The sequence below is a fragment of the Trichechus manatus genome, unplaced genomic scaffold (genome assembly GCF_000243295.1).
Source record: "Trichechus manatus latirostris isolate Lorelei unplaced genomic scaffold, TriManLat1.0 scaffold00049, whole genome shotgun sequence".
Classification (NCBI taxonomy): Eukaryota; Metazoa; Chordata; class Mammalia; order Sirenia; family Trichechidae; genus Trichechus; species Trichechus manatus.
In genome coordinates this window covers 10329508-10346941 of record NW_004443985.1, presented here as the reverse complement: position 1 = coordinate 10346941, position 17434 = coordinate 10329508, and the positions used below count along the sequence as shown (strand labels likewise).

Below are 17434 nucleotides of genomic sequence, written 5' to 3'. Positions count from 1 at the left end.
CCTCCCATAGTCTTCTGTGTTTTGTTTAGCCTTGTGGCTTACCTTGGGACTTGGCAAGAAAAGAAAAGAAGGCAGGTCTTGTGTGGGGTAGATGGAGGGAGGGTTGGGGAATAATCCACCGCCTGCATTCGGGTTCCCCAGGTTCAGTTCCAACGACAGCAGCGTTGCTGCAAAAATCACTTTGCTATTCGAGATAGCCAGCAGAGGGAATCGGAACTTTGCTTGCAGCAGGGGTTGAAGCCGCTTTTTTTTTTCTTGGAGGAAATACTGCAGCCTTCTGGACTGCGTACGCCACTCCCTGGAGAGGCTCTCTTGGTTCCACCCACCGGCTGGAAGGAGGGGAAGTGAATGAAAGGACAGGACAAGCCCCGAACACCATGTCACTCTGGGAGGGAGACAGCAGCAACTAAGCTGTGCAAGGTTTTTTTTTTTTTTTTTTCCTTTTTTTTCTTTTTCCTTTTCCCCTTTCTTTTTCTTTTTTTTCTTTCCTTTCCTCCTTTCTCTCTTTTTCTTTTTTTCTTCCTTTTTTTTTCTTTTTCTTTAAGGTGGGGAAAGAGAAACGGGAGACAGGAAGCTGAGCTGCAAGGATTCGGAGTTGTGCTAAAAGGACTTTGATTTTTTTTTTCCCCTTTTACAAACGCTGGCAATTGACATCACTACAGGCAGCCTGGTTAGAGAACAAACTGCTTCAGCCCAAGTGGACCCCAGCAGCCGGGAGAAGAAGCCAGGAAGATTTGGGACGTCAGCGTGTGGGTCTCTTTTTTGCCTACTGATCCCACCCCCACCTTTTTTTTTTTCTTTTTGGTGTGTTTCTTTTTTAAATTCTTGCTGTGTTGGAAGTAGCGAGTGGTGGAAGACCGAGGAGTCTACGAAGCCTCATCAGTCATCGGGACTGTCAGGAATAGTGGTTTAAGAGGAAGCCCGGCCTGGGGCACTATCCCTGTCATCCAGTTCCCTGCCTCGGAGATAAAGATTCCAGCTACATGGGCAAACGCCTGGATCAGCCACAAATGTACCCCCAGTACACTTACTACTATCCTCATTATCTCCAAACCAAGGTATGGCTCGACCCACAGTCTGGCAGGCAGTGTGGTATCGTCTGCACTCGGATGGGAAACATAGACAGGCGTGTGAATTATTATTTCATCCCTCCCCCCATCCCCTCTCCCTGCCTCTTTGAAATTAGTAACATACCAGTGGAGTTAATGAGGCAGAGGAGGATAGCAGAAGAAAGCAGCAAACCCGGAGTTGTGGCTTTCTCTTTAAGGGGAGATAATAGTTTTCGCTCTCATTCCTTTGTTGTTATTTGGCAGAATAAATGTTCCGGCTATCCCTAAAGTCCTTTGCAGATAGGCAAGGTTGTTAGAAAGGAGATCACAACAGTGATTATCAGGCAACAGAATACAATTTCAGGGGCTTTTCTGGTGAGCTGTTCTTTGTTTGTGCCTCTCTAAGGGTTTTTCCCACTGGCTCCGACGTGCCAGGGTGGGGGCGACTCAAACTTTTGATCGCTGAGTATAGCGTGAAAGAAGGGTGTGGGAAGGCATAGGGGCGCTAACCAAAGTCTCTTAGAGTTTGTTTGGGTGCGTTTTTATTTTCGATTTGCCTTGTATCTTTAATTTTCTGTTTATGATGATCAGCGTCCTAGAGACTGAATTGAGGGGCTTTGCAATAGACATTACTTTTAGAGGCTCTATTTTTCTGTGTTCTCTGCCATCCGGAGGCCTGGGTTTTGCAAAGGGAAGGAATGTAACGGATGGTAATTGGCCTTGAATTGGTTAAATACTTCGGGCTTTCTGTGTCTCAGCTCAGATGGTCATTGGGGCTCAGAGGCAAGCCCACATAACTAAAGCAGTGGGCAGTGCTAACCCTGAACTTCATCCTGCAGTTAAGACACTGAAAGATTCTCAGGTGTGAAATCATGGCTCCAATTTGTCAATTCAGTTGGACTTTATTTGGGGTGGGGGGTGGGGGGCGGTGTTGGTAGAGTTACCACCCTGAGTGCATGGATTGTATTTCTTTACAGATGATATTACTTTGTATTGCATTAGCCAGACTCCGCTGTCTTCTTAAGAAATAAATATGCCGAGAGTGAAGCAGGCGTGCCAGAGTGATCTGTTCTGTCACCAGGACTCTGATATGATTAGGATTTGGTAATTCATGCTGTAGTTATCTCTCATTTATTCTGTCTCATCAGACAATGCCTGTTTGTAAACCAGCGGGCAGCAGACTTTCAGTATTATATTCAAAGACAGTTGCTTTTATTTTTTTCCTTTTTCAATTGCTGGATGATCCGCCTTGCCCCTCCAAGGTCGACTCACATTGCTTTTTGCCTTTGTGAGCATTTAGTTTGTGCTGCTGCTGCTTCAATAGACCCGCCCTCAGGTTCCAATGCCGTGAGTTTTAACTCTTTGGGGGATTGGGTAGAGAAGATTGCCTGCTGTTCCTCAAAGAAATGGCAAAGCAAGGACAAGATAAAAAGGGCAAAATTTATAGTCCTTTCTCATCCCCCAAAAGAAACGAAAACAATAACCCCAAGGGTTGGAGGAAAAATATTGGACATTCCATCCTTTTTACTCATTTGCCTAAATTTTTCCAAATGTTTCCAGTATCACACTTTCTGTTGGGTACTTGTTTTCTATGGTGGAGTATATTTGGAAAGGAAACTTTAGCTCAATATGAATGAAATAATTGCTTTTCTGCATGAGATTTTTTTTAACCTATCACAAGCAGGAAATAATGAATGCTGTGCAGATTACATTAAAGACACAGGGATGCGTGCACTGGTGGAAAAAGTGTGTGTGTGTGTGTGTGTGTGTTACGGGGTAAAGAGGAAGAGCGGTGTGGTGAGGGAAAAGAGAAGAACCTGAAAATAATGGAGAACAATATTTTTTTTTATCTGTTTGGGGTCCTGTATAGTTTAGTGTTGTGTAGACAGGCAGCATCTGGATCTTGTTACTTACAAACTAGCAAAGCCATCAACTTCTGGGACATTTTTAAACAAGTTAGACCCATTAGGCATCTTAAGCTGCTATTTGGGTAATCAGATATCAGGGTGGTAGAGCATATAAGATCTGCTATTTTGGCTGTCATGGTAGTTTGTATCGATTATCATGTTGTAAAATTTTGACAGTGCTGTGAAGTTGTCAAATAGTGTTATGGCGACTCTGAAATGACAGACGTTGAAAACATTCCTGGAAGCTGAAGATATGAAAACGTGCCCGTTTTTGAAACTTGGGTCCAGAAGGGATGGGAGCAAGGGTCAATATGCAATAGTATTTTCAGTGTAAGGACTTTCTGACAGGTTTAGTAATATGTAATAAAGTACTATAATGTCCTAATATAACAGGAAAACAATGGGTGTATGTCAATATCACTTTTCACCCCTTGTACGCTTGTTTCTCTAATATAATTTATAATAATTTGGAAGTAAATGCATGCTGCTTATATTTATTTGGTAAGGCTAGGTGGAATCCATAAAATCCACTGTTCTTTTAAGCCTTGCTTGCAGTTGTAAGCAACTTATCCAAGCTATTTAAAATGATGCCAATAGATAAAGAATTCATGTAGTTGATAAAAATAGAATTCTATGATTTGTAACAAAAATCATATTCTGGTGATATCATACCTTAAATTGTTGTATAAACTCAGGTGTTCCCCCACCCCATCCATAGGAGCTATTTTCTAACATTAGATTTTGGGAGAAAATGTTCACGGGCCTTTAAAGAACTGAAAATGTTATTATTGCATTCCTTCAGAAAATGCAAAGTACTGAACTTTCTGTTTCTACTTAAATATGAGTATTGTTAGATACATCTGCTATTTTCTTATGATAAAACAAAATGAAAATAGAAATTAAAAAAAAAAAAGATAAATATTTTCTATTCCCTCAAATGCATATGAAAGTTTTCGAGAAACTTGTGCGGCTTCATGTCTCTGTTGCTGTAGGTTTTCAGTCTTTTAGATCCAATCTCTTTGCTGCTTTAAAAAAGAAAGACTATATTTATGTTTCTTGCCCCCGCATACTTTCACGGGTGTTTAACGTGAGTTATCGTATTAGAAAAATGTATTTGTAAGTTAAAAAATAAAAAAGATGAAACTAGGAAGATCCTCACTTGAAACTATACTTTGTACCAATGTTGTCACAGCCTGCTCCCCTCCCAGACTTTACATCTTAAAAGTCATCATTTTCTTTCTTTTTCACCTATTTTTTTTCTCCCCAAAGAAGCATTTTCAAGAAGGAACATTGCTTTTGGTTATGGAGTAATGAAAAATCTTAGTGGCATATCATAATATTTAAATAAGAGATGTGACTGGATTAAAAGTAAGAAGAAAAAAGGTTTTATCAAAGCAAATTTGATGTTAGAAAGGCCACCCAGCATACCCAGCAAATTTTAGAGAGAGAACAACAATAAAAAAGGGTTCATTTGACCTAGGAATAAAATATATAATGATGTTCGACTGGACTACAACCTACATTTTTTAAATATTTTGTTACAGTCTCTTCAGTACAATATATTACTATGGCATTATGGGCCTCAAGGTGAATTTCTTTCTGAACTTGAGGTACTTTATTGCGGGGTGGGGGCTGGTTCTTGGGAAAACAAATTAGTTGAACTAGGAGAGCGAAAATGGATAAAACATGGTCACAGCCTTCTGAGTTGACATTTTGCACTTGAGAAATAGCTATTCCTCTCATATGTGATATTTGGAAAGTTTTAGTCATCTTCATAAAGCTTAAGCACACACAGTTAAATTTGTCCTTTCTTCCTTTGCCACATTCTTACCAGTTTACTACAATTTTACTCTTACCCATTTACTCTGTTTTAACCAATAAACCAGGGCACAGTTTCTAATCACATTACTCTTACATGTGCTTACTGCATTCCCTTCTTTGGCCATCTGGTTCCCCAGAAGGTCTAGAAGAAAGGGTTCAAACGATGGGATTTTGACAGGGCTTCTCTGGCTGGTGGTACTCAGATTTTGTTCGGTGCCTGGTGTGAAGCAGGGGTCAGGTGTAAGGACTAATTTATCAAACGCACTCTGATTTCAGACTGAATTTCCAACCATCTGCAGCCTGGACTGCCGCCCATCTCTAAAAGTCTAGCTGGGGCCCAATTGATTGTACCATAGAAAGCGCAAACACTTAAAAACACAAGGGCTGAGGACTAGGCAAAGAGAGAGGCTCCTATGGGGTGAAGCGTATCCTTAAAGATGTGAATATACAGAGCCTCCAACAACAAAACAAAACAGCGCCTTAACACGCTTCTTACACAAGAAAATGCAGAAAATCTTGCAGAGGGAGGGAACGCGTTTAGAATTTCCTTAGTACTTCCTGACTCAGATTTGCGTTGATAGCCAGAGTTGCTAACTTGCCAGCTGTTTGAAAACAGCCTTGAAAACTCCCAAGTTCTGTTTTCCTTTGAAAGCCTGAAACATACAAAACTGGTTTTCTAAAAATCTTCCAGCAATAGAATTTTTAGGTACAACTCAAAATATTTCTTTCACTTCAAGGGGGGTAATATGAGAACATGAAACTATGATAAGTTTTGTTGGTCTCATTTTTGAACGTATAGACCTTTAATTGGTTTTAAATAAGAGAAAAATAGACACAAGGGGCCACCCTCTCTTTTTACTTTATTTATTTTTCTTGCTTACTCCCTCCAATCTTTATTATCAGTGGAATGGTACACAGTTCTAAGGCGTAGTTTGCATTCTTTCTTATAATGTAATCATATTTTAACAACAGTAAATGTAGTGCCTACTTAAAAGAAGTAGAACTGTAAAAAGTCCATGTTATTTTTCCAGAAGAATTCCAAGCCTATGGGAAACACCATGTATATTTCTTTTAACGGGATCTTTCTAAGCATTTTCCTTTTATATTCTCTCACTTTGGAGAAGAAAAAATAACAAGATTATAACTCAAAATTATTCCCATAAAGTCATAAAATCTATTTGAGTGTTGGGGGTGGGAGTGATTCCCAGGGAGGGACTCAAGGAAGGAGAAGGGAGGATGCGAGTTCATTCCAGGTCTTTCTGGCTCCAGGAATTCTGGAAAGCTTCACTTTTGCACGAATATGATTTTACACAGTTCTTTTTGACATTATCACTCTTTTTTGGCAGAGAGAGGGCACAGTCACAGCTATGCCCATACCGAACTCTAAGACAACCAGTCTCTTCTTTTACAAGAAAACTTTTCTCGTGTCGAACTTTTCTTCAGAGTAAATGGTTGATGTTTATTCACAATTGGCTTCGCGTGCTGCGTTAAAATTATGTTTTGTAACAGTCTCATAAGCCACAGCTGTATGTGATTAAATAGTGTAATATCAAAAGCATGCGAGAATAGGCATTTTTATGCTATAGCCTTTGCACAGTGAGAGTGCAGATGGAGCTGAAGAAACCTAAGGTCAGAACTGTCTGATATGTGTGTTGAGGATATGGGTGGCTATTTTTTGCTGTAGTGGGGGAAAAGAGTGAATTACTTTTGACATGCTTAAAAGATATATGCTTTCCAAAAATGGCAACAGCCATACCGCACCAATTGTTTCAAAAAAGATGTAGCGTGAATGTCATTTAATTAGAAAATACATAGGTGCTGCATGCATCCAACACTAATGCAAAGGGAAAAATCAAAAATTACTCCTCTGGAGCCCGCATTCAAAAAGCAAAAGCCAATTTTTCATTTTGTGTTTTGAAATTACAAAAGTTTCTCTTCTCTGTTTGTTGCAGCTTTTATCTGTGGAACTGAAGTAAGGAAAGCTACAGGCCATTTATTCTTATAGAAAAGGGGTAGGTAATAAGGATCTACAACTTAGAGAAGGAGAAATAGGTGGCTGTGTGTTTCTTTTGTAAGATATTTGAAAATATGATATGCAGCTTTTGTTGCTATTGTTAAAATTACAGTTACATAGGAGGCACTATTTTTGCTTCCGTTTCTTTAGCAGAGATGCTACAGTAAAGAGATTTTCTTTCCTCTTTGGTGCTTTAACCGTGGTGTTTCTAAAGCGTCTTAGTTCCTGAGAACAATGATCTCTAGAATGAAGGATATTTAACAAGTGATTGTTTCGAGGGTCTTCAAAAAGCCTCCAGAGATGGCTATTAGTTTTTAGATTTCAGATTTTATACACTAAGAAAGTAATTCTAAGAAGGAACAAAGAAAAAGTGGACGCCAGAGAGTTGGATTTTGTTTGTTTTTATTTTTTATTTTTCTGTCCTTCAAGTTGATAGTGGCAGAGAATTGGCTCACATATAAAAACCTTTGTTTTTTTATTCTATCCAGGTATATTTGGCCAGGAAAGAGATACCATGTGAATTCTGATACATAAATAAAGCTTTGGTAATTCAGAACATCAACCTCTAATAGGTGTCCAATTTTGAGAGTTCGAGAGTATGGATAATAAAAGATAAGATGGGGACTTCTGTTTTTCTTTGGGGAAATTTTCTGATTTGTGTGCCAGTGCCCCGGTGTCTAGGTCAGGTTCTCTAAGGTCCCTTCCAGGTTTAACATTCCTGACTCCCGCTTTGTGACAGATGAGCCTGCTTTGATGTATTAGTAGTGTTGGAAGATGGCCTCGGTTATGCAGCATTCATGAGTTTTTGTTTGGTTACCCAGTGCTTTCTACAGAGCAGGTCAAATGCTGCTTTGCCAACTCCCCAGTGATTTGACAAATTTCACTGTCTGTGTCCTTCCCTATGTCTACATCCAGTGCACCATGAGAAACACTTCCATCAGTTGGGAGTGGGTGGAGAGCAGTTCCCAAGGGTAGAACAAAATGACAGGCATCATTTAATCATTATCGTTGCTGGCTTTGTTGCTGTGGTTAAAGTTTTCTCCTTTGAGTGAGGAAAATTAGAGCTTATCCAAAGACTTAATGGTGACAGTGCCATGCTTAACTTTTCCTCATTTAACACCCTCTCTACAGTGGTTGAAGAGCAGAACGGTTATGCACATGTTTGGCTAAGCCAGTTGAGGGAATGACAGAAACTAGGATTGCCACATGAAGATGCTGACAAGCCTTGTTTCATGAATAAATATAGGAGCGAGTGTAAATATGGAAATAACAGTTTCTACATGAAATGCTATTTTGACTGGAGTTTCCAAAGCCTGCAAATTTCTTAAAACTCTGAATAATAGCCTTTAAAAAATAAGAAAGGCATACAAGAGTTGCTATGCTGTGTGGTATTGTAGGTATACCTTTTATACCTGGAAAATGATCTTTTCCACTTTTTCTTGCGAGATACCCTATTGTTTCTCCAGAAGCCTCGTTTTAACAGAACTAATGAAAGAGAATAGAACCCTGAAGCTATTGCCCAGAATTTTGTTTTATGAATGATAAACAAATACAAAAACAAGGCTACGTACAGGGTCAAGGTGACTAGTGGTGTTCTTTCCTTTTCTGTGGAAAGTAAAGCATAATAGAAGAAAAATAAATTTTGCAATACTCTAAAAATTGGTAGTAATCGTTTTCGGAACTAATTCTCCATTTATTCTAGAATTAGCTTTCTCATAATCATACTGTGCAGCTAAGAAATTGGTATATATTACATTTAATATAAGGAGCCCTGGTGACACAGTGGTTAAGCGCTCGGCTGCTAACCCAAAGGTTGGCAGTTTGAACCCACTAGCCGCTCCCCAGGAGAGAATAGTGGCAGTCTATTTCTGTAAAGGTTACAGCCTTGGAAACCCTATGGGGCAGTTGTCAATAGCAATGGGTTTGGGTTTGGGGGCACTTTATGTGTTAAGTGAAGATAATCTTTCAGGTTTCCCATTCTTACCTGACAGTTTTAAAGCTGGATATAGATGATGTGGAAAATTTAACAAGGATTTTTTACAAGTCTTCCTGTTGTTTTAAAATCTAGTGTACTGCTATTAACATAGTCATACTGCTGATTGATGGCCTATGAATGAGAAGGAAAATGAAAAATAGAATGCTGACTACCTGGTTTTCTAGAACTGGTTAAGATATCTTAAAAGCTTTTCTTATTTGTTTGAGTCATCGTTGAAACTGTTGTTGATGTTGATACACTCTCATGTGGTTATTGTTAGGTGCTTTTGAGTTGGTTCCCACTCATAGTAACCCTGTGTACAACAGAATGAAACACTGTCCTGTCCTGCACGATCCTCACAGTCATTGCTATGCTTTCGCCCATTGTTGCAGCCACTGTGTCAATCCTTCTCACTGAGGGTCTTCCTCTTTTTCACTGGCCCTGTATTTTACTAAGTATGATGTCCTTCTGCAGGGACTGGTCCCTCCTGAGAATATGTCCAAAGCAGCATTCAGGTTGTACTTCTTCCAAGACAGATTTGTTCATTCTTCTGGCAGTCCATGGTATATTCAATATTCTTCACCAACACCATAATTCAAAGTCCTCAATTCTTCTTCCATTTTCCTTATTCATTGTTCAGCTTTCATATGAAGATGAGGCAATTGAAAACACCGTGGCTTGGGTCAGGTGCACCTTGGTCCACAAAGTGACATCTTTGCTTTTTAACACTTGAAAGAGGTCTTTTTTTGGCAGATTTTTCCCAGTGCAATACGTTGTTTGAATTCTTGACTTCTGCTTCCGTGGGCTTTGGTTATCAACCACTCAAATTGAACAGTGACGTCCTGATTATAACTTAAAACTAAGGTAAGTTAGTATTCATCCAAGTATACTTTTCAACTACCCAGTGGTTTTGAGTAAATGAAGTATTTGGAGAAGTGTGTGCCATGCTTGGGATGATTTTAGTGACATCACTGCTGATAGTCTCATCGTCATATTTATTTAAAATCAGAGATAGTTATCCTGAATACCACCCAAAAAAACATATGGTATTCCTACAATGTTTAATTTCTTCTTGAGTGATGAGAACAGCACATTTTCTTTTCTTTGACTTGGTACTAATCCCTCAAAGGCCTGTGACAGTTCCAAGATTAACCTTGATCTTGGCTGTGTTTCCCTAGGTCTCTTGTCCATTGTCGAATACACAATTGAGAGCACACCTTCATAAATAAGAATGTTATATTTTTCATCTATGTTAGACAGGAAATTCTGGAAGGAAGAAAATTATGATGTTTACTTTTCGCTTTATTCCAAAATAGTAAGAACTGCCTTTATGCTTCATTGTTTCACTGTTTAGGGCAATCTCATTTCAGTTAGAAATCAAAAGTTTTTCTTTCTTATTGTTTGCATTGTTGTGTTTAACTTTGTTGATAAACTGGGAAAAAAGAGAAGGAAAAATTCAGAGGGAGCAGATCAATGAACATGGAAGAAGTTTTCTCCAAAGTAGTGACTTCCTCTAACAATGGAAAGAAGCTCAGGGTCATTTTAAAACCTACATATTTTTTTCTAGACTATCCTACTTTTGGAGGCCCCATCCCACATCCTGACAAACATAGAAAAGTTCACCCATATCCTACATAAAATGTAACTTCTTTGCAATAAATTATTGAAAGAGCTTTTATAATTTTGCTGCTGAAACTCTCTGAGTACAAGTAAGTTATCTTGGATATGGGGTGTTCTTGAAAAATTAAAAAAAATAAAACTACAGATCTTTTTGAGGTGTGAAGAGATTGTTAGAAGACTAGGACAGTTGATTAAGTTGACTGTGTTTTGTTTTGCAGGTGTGCAAAGAAATGTTTATCAATTTTGACTTGACAGTTTTCAGAGTCTAAAGTTTCTTCTCTCTGCAGTATTTCGGTAGATCCCTCAAAAGCTACCTACGCTTCTTGTTATTGTGGCCTTTTTACATTCAAGAAATCACCACATTTTAGTAATCCCAAATTTCCAGGGAGGAACACGAGACAGAAGAGCACAGTATATCGGAAAATGTCATTAGCATTCATTGACTAAAATAATCTCAAAAGCAGACACGTTGGATTGACCTTTGGTAGAGAGAGCAACTGGGAGTTCCAGATCTGGGTGCCAGATTCACAGAATTATTTTATTGTGCAAGTGGTGGAATTGTTTACTAGAGAAAGGGCTTGAATATAACAGGTGCTTCCCTCGGCCACCAGCTTAGGGATCCAGGCGAGAGGCAAATCAATGGCACAATATTTATATGGCATAGCCTATCTAAATTCTTCCATCTCAGAATAAAGCTGTAGATATTTTTACAGGAATTAAATCTGCCACCACCTCCTTTCCCCAAGTTTCTATGGTTATTCACCCAGGGTAACTTCTCTTGGTGCCCAGAAGTTCCTCTCAGCCTTAGAGCATTCAAGTGCCTTTTAAAGAACACAAGTCTCTACAGGGGTGCACACTTCCTGCCAGACCTGCCGTTACTCTCACTATGGGCTGGACGCCCTGAAGATGCTGCTTCTCCGGGTGAATGCCAAGCATGATGGCTTCCTTCATTTTCATTCTTTATCCTAGTGTTACAAGAAAAGCAGAGTCCCAGGCTCAGAGTATGGCCGTATCCTCCCATCTTGATCAGGAAAAAGGATTTTCTCTTCTCAGATCCATGCAACCTTTTATACCTGAAAATTCACTCCATCCTCCAATCCCGGAGGAAGCATTCTCCTTTAATCACTCTAGGTTTTGATTCTTTATCTAAATTACTCCATTTTTCTCCCCAGCCCTCTTTCCAGATCTTACTGAATTTCATCTGCAGAATCAATGAATCAGCTTTGATTGATCTCTCTCTCACACATCACATGCACGCATGTACACACACACATACACACACATTTCCAGGAACTTTAAGGGTTATTTCAATTGTTCTGATTTTCTTTGAGGCTAAATGACCACAGAGAAATATGGAGTGGTCTTGAGAAGTCTATCTATTCTTTCCAGTTCTGGTGAGTTTTTTTTGGCTTCTCATTGGTAGGCAAAGGGCTCCATGTCACCAAATTGTGGGTGACTAATATTGTTCTCCATCTTTCAAGAGCGGTATCTTCCACTGATCTGAGGTATACTTATAGTGTATTATGCACATTAAAAATATACTTTTTAAAATAATTTAATTTTGTTGTTATATTGAGAATATACACAGCAAAACGTACACCAATTCAACTGTTCCCACATGTACAGTTCAGTGACATTGATTACATCTTTCGAGTTGTGCAACCATTCTCACCCTCCTTTTCTGAGTTGTTCCTCCCCCGTTAACATAAACGCAGTGTCCCCTAAGGTTCCTGTCTTATCTTGTGAGTTGTTATTGTCACTTTGATTCCATATATATAGATCTTAAAAGAGCATGATGCTCAAGGCAGACATTCTTTACTAGTTAAGCTAAACTACTGTTTGCTTTTAAGAAGATTTCAGGGGATATTTTTGGTTTAAAGTTTAAAGATTATCTCAGGACACTAGTTTCTAGGGTATCCCTTCTTTTGCATGTAATTCTTGATTCCATCTTTCAGAATCTTATTGATTGATTGATTCTAATTTTCCCCAAATAATTTCATAATAGTTGTTTATACTGTAGAGAGTCTAACGATCCTCAAAGCTTTTAGTGATGAGGTTGTCAATAGCATGGTAGGAAAACAATGAAAAGATGGCAGGTCTACAACTTTAATCTTATCAGTGATGTATGAGAAGCACCAAGAAGGATGAAAGAAGAAAATACAAAAGCTATGGGTACCGCATTTGATCTGCTTTGGAAATTTTCTGGAAGATCTCTACTTATTTTCCTTTCTAAAGGCAAAGGGTAAGAGTTGATGGGCAAGGAAAAGGTAGTTTACAAACATGAAAAAAAAATTGAGAAAAATTTTAAACTGAATATAGACTTGATATTCAGGGCTCATGTAGTTGAGACTCTTAGCGTCTTCTAAAAAAACTAAATGCTTATTCTGACAACTTGGTGCTTTGTTTTGATTTTTCACGTATTGCAGCACTCAGGAACCTCCAGAACTTGCTTTGTTGTTTTGACTTGCGCATCAGTAGGTCTGAGGGAGGACCAGGATAAAAGCTTTATTGATAACTTTGATTGTTAAGCTTTATTGATAACTTTGATTGGAAACAGGGGTGTTTTTCAGAAAGCGCCTTTGGAATCAGATGTAACATGCATCTTGGAATTTTTCGTATATAAAATGCTCACATAAAATCTTTATATGCTCAAAAAATTAATTGTGCATGGTGCTGGTGGTTCTCAGTGTAGAAAGGATCTGGTCTTAATAGGAGAAAACAACAACAACCAGAACTATATTAATTAAGAAACCAGCAAAGATGTATGGGCACGAGAATCACACAATGCAAACTGTTAACCAGAGAGCACTGATGTTTGGGGCCACTAAGGCACCTGGGGACCCAAAGGGCAGGTGAACTGAGGCTATGTGTGCAATCATGCCTACGTGCTCAGATCTCTCAGCACAAGCATGTCAGAAGGTGGAGCCTGATGGAAGAGTATCTAGATTCCAACATGGTTGTTGAGAAGTTTAGGTCAACAGGGGTCCAAGAAAGGGGAGCTTTAATTTTTTCTATTTTTCATAGTCCATCTTTTCTGCCAAGTTCATTTTACTCACTTTTCTATCCTTATTCTGTTGAAGGTGGCTGTCTACAGGGACCTTGCTTTTACGTTGTGTTTTCTACATCTCTCTGTTTTTCCCAGGTTGTTCTTCCTGGGAATCAAGTGCTTTTATTTCTGTATTACATAGCTTCTATTATGCTTGCCCTTTTCTGTGCACCCTCTTACTCCTATTCCCAAGTTGTCTACTATGGGTTTGCCTGTTCTGCCTCCCCGCCCTCTGATCCTAAACTTCTACTTCCTCCTTTCTGTTCTCTCAGCTTTCAATACCCTTCTGTCTTATGTGTAACCATTGTCTTTTGTTTTTTCCATTCCTTTCCAAGTCAGAGTGGGATTGGGTTTCAACCTCTTTTTTCGCTTGGTTGTGAATTATTTTTTAGGTTTTTTGAACACACCTTTACTCTTCAGGATCGTATATGTGTTGGAGTTAGTCTGTGACCCCCCTGAGGACTCGGACCACATAGTCTTCATCTTTGAATGTCCCTGCATTATCTAGTATAGTGCCTGACACGGATGAGTACATAGTGAATTTTCAGAATGAGTTAATCTCCCTCGTTCTATGTGTCTCTTATATTACTCTGTTGTTGAAGGCAGTGATTTTTTCAAAACCAGAGTTGCTTAGTGTCATCTTCACTTCTATAATGCTTTATGTCATAAAGTATCTCACTTTAGCTGTCCAGACCCATGCTGCCTCTCCCCCTCCGTTTCCCTCGACCCTATCCCTCAACCCGCCCCTCCCCCTCACCCACTTCCACCTCTGAAACATACTGTAGACCGCTGATTTAGGTACCCTTGGGCTTTGGCTAGAGTTGGGTTACATCCCCATCTAATGGGACATAATACGACAGCAGAAAATGATCTAAGTAACTGCAATAGGAAAAAAAAAATAGAAAAGAAACCACCATAGTGCTGCATTCCCAGGTGTTGGCAAGGGAGTCAGGACACTTGCCAACTCAGGGAGGGGCAGAATGGATTCCCAAACAGCCTAAGTAGCTGTATTTGGAACTTGGGAATGAGCAAGAGCAGTAGCAAAGCACTAAATGGTAGTGGTAGTGGTTTGGAGGGGTTGGAGAGGCAATTCCTGAGCAATTGCCAAGAATATCAGCTTCTGTATGTGGCTTCCTTTCATGGGTTGGCAGAGAGTTGGACATGTCAGAAGATCAACTTAGCTTAAAACGCTAGGAGATGGGTTGAGTGTTAGAGAACCTTCTTGTCTATTTTGCTTAGTCAGGACAAATCATCTTGAGTATAATAGTTACATATCATCAACCTATGCCAGATACCTATCCAAACCAATGCCCAGATGGTTTTTTTAAGTTAGAATTTTGAAAAGACATTTTCAAAGATCACATGAGAATGATGAAATCCACCATTTAGAAAGAGATTCTCTATACAATTAACTAAGTTCCCCTATACAATACAGTTTCCCTGTACAATTAACTAAGCAGGTACAAAGACCATGTCTAAAGTAATGATAGATGATATAAGATGGAATTCTGATAGAAATTTCAAAGGCTTACTAAGGAATGTGTGAAAACAGTAACTCAGTTGTGGCTAAGAGAACAAACTGTGTTTTTGGTTTGGACGCCTCTTGATTTTTCCAAGTTGTGCTGATTCTCTTATGTTTATTCTGCAATTTTTTTTTCTCTATCATGTTCTTTTGCATCGGGTTCTCATTGCATTTTGTAGAAAATGCAATGTTTGTCCGTAATTCCTTAACATGTAGTAAGTTTTTCTCACAGAGTAATTCATACCCGTTGAATCCAGTGATAACAATTCAAGATATATAATGAAAACATGAATGATCTCTCTTAACACACCACACCACACCATTCTGTCAAGAACTCGCTGAAATAGCCAATATTAATAGCTGAGTGTGTGTCTATCCACAGCTTTCTCTATGCTACTTGAAATACCCAATCCTACTGACGATATATGGGGTCATACTGAACACATTATTTTACTACTTTTAAAAAATTGCTCTATACTTCGTGCATTCTCACCAGGACATTAAGATATTTTTGTTGTTGTCAGGGTGATTGTTCCTAGTGGGCTTGCACCACATTTTATTTAAGTGTTCCCCATGGATGGACCTGCATTTTTATTGACATTGTTTTGCCACTGGGAGTAATGCTATAATATGTATTCAAGGTACTCATTTAAATACTGAAAATGGAATCAACGACCTTCTAAGCGGGTTTGCTTCCTTTAACACACTGAAAAATGCCTGGATGAGTTTCTTATTTCACAAAGAAATGACCTCTCTTCGTGGTTGGCCTGCGTGGTTGGCCTGCCCCTTTGCGTTTTGGTGATGAGGGCTATGGTCTGCTCCTTTTGGTGAGAAGATTAACTTCCTGTTTCGAGCTGAAAGGGAACTGTCTTCTTTGCAGAAGTAGGAATGCTTCATTTCCTTTGTGACAAGATCACGGATCCCAACAGGTGCTTGAGGGCAGCAGTGCTACCATTTCATTGTATCTCAGCCATTTCAGGTGGGCTGCTCCGGTGTTCCAGGTCAATGCCCTTTGTTTGACAGCTCACATACCAAGCTGAAAGGGCAGCAGTGGGCCGGGACAACTTAAACCAGCCCAAACCTCCCTGATAGATTAGAATTCTACGGAAGCATTTTTGCCCAAAGCAAATGTTTTGTTCCAAAGGCTTGGACGTGGGAATTTGCCTTTTTGTATTATTATCTTAGAGATACTGCACAACTGTATTTTGTGATAGACTCCATCTCTTGAACTTGTTTGGTGCTACTTGATCATAGGGGAAAATGTCATGGTAAGAAGCAAGTGAGCTGGAAAAAGGTGACTCTGGTAAATCAAGTGAACCTAAGCGAAATCTGATTGTATTTCTTCTTCTTTTTTTTCCCTTGTCCTGTTTCTCACATTCAATATCAGTTTTAATTCAGATCAGAACACGGCAATGAAGAGAATAAAATGAAAGTTTACCTACTGGAGATGCTACACTGAGATTATATCGACGTGTTTACTACCTAAAATCTACCTACAAGTCAGTAGATCATAAAATAGCAATTGTTTTTCTTCCTAAAAGTAAATTTAGACCAAGGACACGTATTTCTAAACACTTAATTCACGTCATATATTTACATTCTACAGATATTAACCCATGGCTGCCAAAGTTGAATGGCCAAGTCTCCTGTACTTCTTTGTAAGCTCATGAAGTTTTCCTGAAGAAAAATATGCAAAACTGATATTTTTTTTCCTTTGATGTGTATAAAGTCGGGGCAGGGAGTTTAGTTCAACATACCATACAGACAAATTTCCATTTTCTTCTTTTTACAACTGGGAGACTAACCATCTTTTATCCATGCTTGAATACAAGTAACATTTGTTGTTGTTGTCAGTTCTCATCGAACTGATGCCGACTCACGGTGGCCCATGTGCGCAGAGTTGAAATGCTCCCCAGGGTTCTGAAGGCTGTGACCTTTCGGCAGCAGATCACCAGGCCTGTCTTCTTAGGAGCCTCTGGGTGGTTTTGAATGGCCAACTTTTACTTCATATATATTTAGTACAAATAGAAACATTTTAATAAAGTCTGAAAAAGAAATAATCAGAAATGAAAACAGCAGTTTGTTCAGGTGAAAGGATTTCCAGTTTGCTAAGAATGGCTCAGGTAAACTTTTTTTTTTGTTCTTTAGATGAAACTTTACAGATCACATTAGTTTCTCATTAAACAGTCAATACATATGTTGTTTTGTGACATTGTTGCTACCACCACGACATGTCAACGCTCTCCCCTTCTCGACCTTGGGTTCCCCATTGCCAGCTTTCCTGTCCCCTCCTGCCCTCTCGTCCTTGCCCCTGGGCTGGTGTGCCCCTTTAGTCTCATTTTGTTTTCTGGGCCTGTCTAATCTTTGGTTGAAGGGTGAATCTCAGGAGTGACTTCATTATTGAGCTAAAGGGGTGTCTGGGGGCCATACTCTCAGGGTTTCTCCAGTCTCTGTCAGGCCAGTAAGTCTGGTCTTTTTTT

At 39.2% G+C, this 17434-nt stretch overlaps 1 protein-coding gene across 4 annotated transcripts in view; it reads left to right on the top strand.

Moving 5' to 3' along the window:
• Positions 1 to 944: 944 nt before the first annotated feature.
• RBMS3 (RNA binding motif single stranded interacting protein 3) overlaps positions 945 to 17434 on the top strand; it is an 827213-nt gene continuing 810723 nt past the window's right edge. For 3 of the 4 annotated variants that reach the window (XM_004377363.2, XM_004377360.2, XM_004377361.1), the window contains exon 1: positions 984 to 1058. In XM_004377363.2, the coding sequence (XP_004377420.1) occupies positions 984 to 1058 (75 nt within the window). Of the gene's footprint in view, positions 1059 to 17434 lie in introns of all 4 variants that reach the window. The other variant, XM_004377362.3, reaches the window with a different exon arrangement.